Below are 7,676 nucleotides of genomic sequence, written 5' to 3'. Positions count from 1 at the left end.
CGTAAGCAGCTTTAGATGCCAGATCTTCTACAGGCAGGTTAGAGATCGCTCCTTCTACTGCGGAGAGAGAGAGAGAGAGAGAGAGAGAGAGATGTTTAGTGAACAATCAGCTGACAAACAACAATAACAACAAATTATTTAACACAACGAATCGATACCCCTGGACAGAGGCTAGCAGTTTCCTCCTGTTTCCAGTCTGTGTTAACAAGTTTTAAACTGTGAGCTGAGACTTAAAAAGAATCCAAACATGCATTAAGTAGAGTTAATCTCAGGTGTTGTACCTGAGGGGGAGGAGTCAGCGGGGGGGCGGCTGCTCTCATACTGACACTGAGGGCTGATTCCCAGAGTCTGAGACCAGAGAGGAGCGGTGAGGAAACGCTTACCCCGAGGAATTAACTCCTGACCGGACACCTGCACACACACACACACACACACACACACACACACACACACACACACACACACACACACACACACACACACACACACCACACACACACACACACACACACACACACACACACCACACACACACACACACACACACACACACACACACACACACACACACACACACACACACACACACACACACACACACACACACACACACACACACACACACACTGTGTCAATGATTGCTGGATACATGATTTTATATATCTGAGACCCATAATATATGCCTAAAAAGATCATATTTTATGTATAAAAGACATCAAAAAGTGCATTTCGCATGATAGGAGACCTTAAAGGAACCAATGATCAGTCAGTATGTCTCACCATGCTGCTCTGAAGGCCTTTATACTTCAGACTCCCATTGGCCAGGAAGCTGTACAACGGACTCCGTGGTGTCGAGTTAAAATCCCCACACAGAACCACTGGATTGGTCGATCCGTCCGGGAGGCGGGACAACCGGTTTATCTCGGCCAATAGGATGGCCAGCTGGGCCAGTTTGATGTCTCCCCGGCGAGGGTTGTAGAGCAGGTGAGTGTTGGCCACGCAGATGAAGGAGGAGGCATCTGATTGGCTGCGGGCGTCTTTAGGTCGCAGCAGTAGGACCAATCCCACGTTGTCTCGGTCCAAGAGGGCGTCGCCACGTTGGAAGTACTCCACGGGATTGGACGAGAGGAGAGAGAGGCGGGAGGATTTAAAGATGACCGCGCAACCGTCGGGTTTACTTCCTGTTCGCTTCTTGAACTCACACTGGTAACCTGAAAAACACACACACACACACACACACACACACACACGTCAATATGAACACAAGGAGAAAACATAAGACATATAAATAAGTGTTGCATTTCACAATAAAAGCATTTATTAATACATTTGTGTGTCTTAAATATGTTCTGGGTTTACATCCACTCAAACACCCTCATTCACACACACACCCCTCATTCACACACACACACACACACACACACACACACACACACACACACACACACACACACACACACACACCCACCCACCCACCCAGTGCCTGTAGAGCTGGTTTGATCTGCTCTACATAATGATCCTCCTGGACTTCTTGAAGGCACAGGATCTAAAAGACAGAGTGAACTTTAACAGTCTGAACAGGTCGAGAGCGTGCACATAACTCAGTGTACTTTGGCTAAGATGATCTGTTTGGTATTTTGAGCAAAACACATCATGTTTTGTATATATCTGTATATATCTGATACATGCCTAAAAACAGCGTGATAGCGACCTTTAACGTGTGTCTAACTCACGTCAGCGTCGTGCTGCTGGATCTCTGCCAGCAGGTTGGGCAGCCTGTAGTCCCAGCTCAGCACCGCGGGGGGGCAGTGGCGGTACAGGTAGATGTTTTCCTGCAGCAGCTGCTGGGACAGGATGTTGTAGGACATCACGGAGAAGTCAAACTCTGCGCTGCTCCCTGGTGGACGGGGTTCAGTACTGCAGGGAGGAGAGGAGGACTGCCAGTGTCTCTGCAGAGCTGAGCATTTATACAAGAGTTTGTCCATTTTAGCACAAATTATTTAATGATAAACTAGTATAGAAATCTACTTAACACGTTGTATACATTTGTGGACATGTTTCCGATAATAAAATGTACAAAAACTGATATTCTGCTCTGAAAATGGTCGACTTTTATCTTAGAAATCACTTTCTAACCCCACCACTTTCTATTCAACCAATTATTTCCCTCCATGTTCAAAAGTCTGAGAGCCTTATTTCATCAAATGTATTAAAAAACCAATACTCTGCAGATCTGAGGACAGACGGAAGAGGCTGGGTTGATACAGCTCCTTAACTAAAACTATTTCACGACAAACTAGTATCAAAAGCTCCGTAATAGTGCTGCACAATTAATCAAACTTCTCATACATTTGTGGGCATTTTTATCCAATAATAAAATGTACAAACAAACTAAGACTTAATAGAAAAACAATAGACATTCTGCTCTGAAGAAATGGTCGGGTTTCTCTTATCTAATCTAGTTTTGATGCGTTTCCTCGGGAGAACAGCAGCTGGTATCGTGAGTGACGCCTTTTCATAGGTTTGAACATAAGTACAGAATATAAATATGTTATTATATTATTATTAAGCAGAGCTGGAAGGCATTGGAAACAGATGGATGTGCACCGAACACATCTCAACTCAGACTTTAGAGTAAAACTGCAGTCAACGAGATAAAAAACCTCCTTAAATAGAACTCACGTCTCCCTGGTTTCCCCGGCCACTGGCTTTGGGGCGCGCTGCTGGGATGATGGGAGTGAGGCTCCTCCCCCCTCTCTTTGAACCAGGCGTTTGCTTTGGGTGTGGAGACGTGATCCTGTTCAGGTTTTGACTTCAGGGTGCTCTGAATCCTGGAGCTCGACGGACTCCTCCCCTCGTTAGCAGTCTCATCTCGACTGCTATCACTCGGTCTGTCTTTACTGCAACTCTTAGTCCTTTCTCCGTCTCCGTCCTCCCGGCTTCTGCCTCCGTCTCCGTGGTTCGACCGAGGGTCTCTGTAGGAGTCCGGGTGATATTTGGATCCTCGATCTCGGTTCGACGCTCCTTTTTGTTCCCGTTCCTCCTTCTCCGCACTCTTCTGTCGCTTGTGAGGAGGCTCTCGGTCCGACTGCTCCATCAGGAGGCCGGCGGACGCGGAGAAGGAGCGGCTTCCTCTGAAGTTTGAAGCGTCGGTGACGCTCCGAGGAGGAAACGTCCTGCAGGAGGAGAAGTGACAGGATGGAGGAGGAGGACGAGGAGGAAACTGGGCCGACCACCATGGAGGAGGAGCGGGGCGGAAGTGGAAGTGGGAGGAAGAGGAGGAGGAGGAGGTGTAGCTGCTTCTGAAGAGAGGGGGAGGTCTGAGGGGGAGGAAGGCGGGGATCAGCTGGCGAAAGAACATGGAGCTGGGGGAGGAGAGGGAGATTTGAGAGGTGAGGAAACACGTCATTAAAGGTGGGGTAGGTGAGTTTGAGAAACCGGCTCGAGAAACACTTTGTTATATTTCATGGAATGCTCTTAACATCCGATAGCATGAAGTGCTTTGACAACAAATCCATAAAACATATCATCTGTGGAAGCCGTGGCGCTGTAAAAAGCTCGACCAATCATCTGAGCCGGCTAAAGTAACTGGATGGCCTACCTGCCTGTCAGCCTTCCATCTGGGCACAAACTCATCTCTGCCCTCATTGGTCATGAGCGTGTTCGTGTGTTGGAGGAGGGGCTCTGTGAGGAAGGGGCAGATTTCTTCCGGTTGTGTATTTTCTAATTCTACTCGAGCTGCTTTCTCCAGAAAGACCTTTAAGTACTTTATAAAACGTGGATCAAGAGAAAAAAGTAATAAATAATCGTTCCAGTTTTCTAATAAACGGCCAAATATGACGTGGAGACGGCGCCTGAGCTGTGAGGTCAGCTGTGAGGTCAGCTGTGAGGTCAGCTGTGAGGTCAGCTGTGAGGTCAGCTGTGAGGTCAGCTGTGAGGTCAGCAGTGAGGTCAGCTGTGAGGTCAGCTGTGAGGTCAGCTGTGAGGTCAGCTGTGAGGTCAGCTGTGAGGTCAGCTGTGAGGTCACCTGTGAGGTCACCTGTGAGGTCAGCAGTGAGGTCAGCTGTGAGGTCAGCAGTGAGGTCAGCTGTGAGGTCAGCTGTGAGGTCAGCTGTGAGGTCAGCTGTGAGGTCACCTGTGAGGTCAGCAGTGAGGTCAGCTGTGAGGTCAGCAGTGAGGTCAGCTGTGAGGTCAGCTGTGAGGTCAGCTGTGAGGTCAGCTGTGAGGTCAGCTGTGAGGTCAGCTGTTAGTAGTCCTGCTGCCTGACAGTGATAGCACATGCGTTTGCACTGAGCCTGTTCAGAAACACCATATTCATTTATCTATCAGTCAGTTACTGATGGAAGTTGGAACCGTTAAAGATAGTTAGATAAAGAAATGTATATAATAAAATAACATGTCAAGATAGTAGTGGATACGTTTTCTGTCAGTTTACATGTAGATTAGTCGCTTAGTCGTTTCAGCTCGACTTCGTTGGACTAAACCAGATATTAGAAAACATCATTTTGATTTAAGGAAACAGGGAAATATCGTCCTCGGCAGACGGTTGTGTATTTGAGATAATCACGCTGTCAGCTAAAGATTAGAGAAGATTAGAGTGATGCCTTTTACCAACATTTAGGGCTACGACTAATAATCATGTTATATTATCTTCCATCAAGTCAGTTATCTTCAAGATGAACCAATGATGTGTTTGTAAATCATAAAACATTACCTCACTTATTCAGCTGGTCAAAGAGAACACCCTCACAATCAGAGCACCACGGTGCACACACACACACACACACACACACACACACACACACACACACACACACACACACACACACACACACACACACACACACACACACACACACAACACACCACACACACACACACACACACACACACACACACACACACACACACACACACACACACACACACACACACACACACACACACACACACACACACACACACACACACACACACACACACACACACACACACACACACACACACACACACACACACACACACACACACACAGAGCAGAGCAGAGAGGAACAACAGAGCTGACGTCTTTTGTTTACATTGCTCTCTGTCAGATTGTGATGTTTGCATTTGTTCGTAAGTGTATGGTTGTTATTCTATATGTATACACGTGTCTTTGATTGTGTTTATATATATATATAGGTATATACATATTTGCATACATATATTTATATATATTTGTATTTTTGTATTCGGGATTGTGAGAAACGGTATTTGGGTCTCTGTCTGTACACACAGACTGAAAGAGTGACAATAAAGTTGACTTTGACTTTTGAGTACACTTGTAAGTGTTTATATGTGTTTATATGTGTTTATTGCAATCAGGCTCTTCTGTGCTGCTACCCTTCCCTTCAGGTACAATCTGACAACTACTTTAATCAATCATACATATTGTGTTTCACATTTGATTGCCTCAAGGCCTGATCATATCCTCCACAGCAGGCAAATACAAACTACTGATGGACTTAGTATCTTCCTTTCATGTAAGTTAGGATGACAGCTAGCAGCCACAAGGAGCTATATGACTCCACAGGATGTATTGCTTTTCTTAATGATATGAAATTAAACCAATAAGTGGAAAACTTTGACACATTTCTAAACAGCTTAATTCCTGAGTGACCACTTATTATTGTGTCTGTCTTCTGTGCATAATGCCCTCGGTTGTTGTGTGTCTTGTTGTGATGTATTGGATTCATTATTCAATAAAGTTGGTACAAAAAAAATAAAATGTTTCTTTAGCTAGGTGCTGCTAATGTTTCTTTAGCTAGGTGCTGCTAATGTTTCTTTAGCTAGGTGCTGCTAATGTTTCTTTAGCTAGGTGCTGCTAATGTTTCTTTTGACATCACAACAATCTAACGGGTGTCAAATTTGAATTCCTATACTTCATTGTAGCCAAAATGTACATTAAAAGCCCAAGATAATGTAACATGAACAATACATAGAGTAAATGTTAGCTTATTTTGAACCTCATTGATTATAAAGGCGACTCATATAATGTCTTTATTTTTAAGCCCTGACTCGTTAGCTCACGTTTACTCACTTATCTTCGGAGGGGGGACCGGCATCGTTTATGTTTCGGCTTGGATGCATTTCAATAAGCGATTAAAATCACATATTATCGATATTTTTTTTGGTTTTATCTGTATTCAAAACAAGCAGCAGAGTCGCCAACATTTGACGCAACGGAAAACGTTCCACTAAGCGAGGCGAATCCCGTGCTGCCTTCAAGTACTCCGGTTAAACTCGGATCTTTCAATTGTATAATAAAAATATATACATTATTTGAAACTGGACGGTTGATTTAACACCTCCCCTGAAATACAGATACATATATATGCATATTATTATATAAACAGGATTCACTGACTGATAGCTTTGTTATAGATGGTTTAAACGAAAAGGATACACGGAAAAGCAACGGTTGCATTTAGAAACTAAGAAAAACAACGGAAATATTGATTTTTGTTTTCATTTTGTCCTTCTGCTAGTTATATAAACACAAATAAATCCACTAACAGACGTTTCAATTATGAAAGAACCGTATATTTTAATTATTTAGACTGTTTGTGTCGTGTCTGGAGATAATTCCATCATTTCAGAGAGCCTTTAAATGGAGCTTCAATGTCACCTTTTTGCTGGGACTTGTAGTCTTTTGGTCCTTTCTCTAGAATGGAACGCTATGATAGGATTCAGTTGAACGGACTACAGCTCCGTATTATAGCGGAAATAGAGGAAAGACTGGATTCGTATCCCATCTATTCTTTCTTTTATCGGGAGCATCCGTAATGTCGATTCATTTACGTAGTCATCAGTATTCGCAACGGCTAAACTGTTTTTATATTGTATAATAGATAAATATTTAGTAGGCTATGTTGTTAAAGAGAACATTTAAAGGTCATCGTACTTACGTAAAATCGAGCCGCTAGTTGAATACGAAGAAAAAGATGCCGGTAAAATCGGCTTCAAAAGATAAAATGTCAGCTTCCTGTGTGTGACATGTTCTGTTATTCCATGTTAATGAATCCCATACAAAGCTTTAAAGTACGGATTAGCAAGGATTGATTAAGAGCACTGTTCTGTGAGAAGAGGGGAGTCAGCACATCATCTCCCTCTCTCTCTCGCTCTGTCTGTGTGTGTGTGTGTGTGTGTGTGTGTGTGTGTGTGTGTGTGTGTGTGTGTGTGTGTGTGTGTGTGTGTGTGTGTGTGTGTGTGTGTGTGTGTGTGTGTGTGTGTGCAGCAGCAACATGAAACATCTTATTTCCCTCTTTAGACTCATGTTCTGACCCAAAGCTCTTTGCATTGCTGAACCACCGAGATGTTTTTATCCTAATGTAAATAAATACTCATACATCCCAATAGCAATGTGAAAATAAAGAGCCTGCTTTCAGCCCCTTCTTTATGAGCAAAGTGATGGTGATTAGAGGAGATTTTTATGTTTTGTGATATGTGGTTTCCATCACAAGGATCATCTACTGATTTTATTTACCTCTGCCCTCTACCTGTGCTTTGGGAGAAGTACAAGAGTTAAACTGTTATTAATATTTCAAGTTTTGTTCAAGTTCTGTACATTCAAACAATGCTTCTCTAATATGTATGCAAAGAAAACAAGGCAACTACATACAACAATCGAAGACAAG

At 43.6% G+C, this 7,676-nt stretch overlaps 1 protein-coding gene across 5 annotated transcripts; it reads right to left on the bottom strand.

Moving 5' to 3' along the window:
- On the bottom strand, positions 1-7,177 carry LOC117556778 (protein angel homolog 2-like; the record flags this gene model as incomplete). 5 transcript variants are annotated; one of them, XM_034232290.1, is given in 8 exon segments in its annotated part: positions 1-57; positions 282-411; positions 781-1,211; positions 1,477-1,546; positions 1,734-1,957; positions 2,683-3,365; positions 3,602-3,766; positions 6,080-6,356. In XM_034232290.1, coding segments are annotated over 7 exon segments (1,642 nt in total), but the record flags the coding sequence as incomplete, so codon positions are not given.
- Between the last annotated feature and the right edge of the window lie 499 nt (positions 7,178-7,676).

Source organism: Gymnodraco acuticeps, unplaced genomic scaffold, assembly GCF_902827175.1.
Source record: "Gymnodraco acuticeps unplaced genomic scaffold, fGymAcu1.1, whole genome shotgun sequence".
Lineage (NCBI taxonomy): Eukaryota > Metazoa > Chordata > Actinopteri > Perciformes > Bathydraconidae > Gymnodraco > Gymnodraco acuticeps.
The sequence above is the reverse complement of the archived record's forward strand: the minus strand, read 5'-3'. Positions and strand labels throughout refer to the sequence as shown.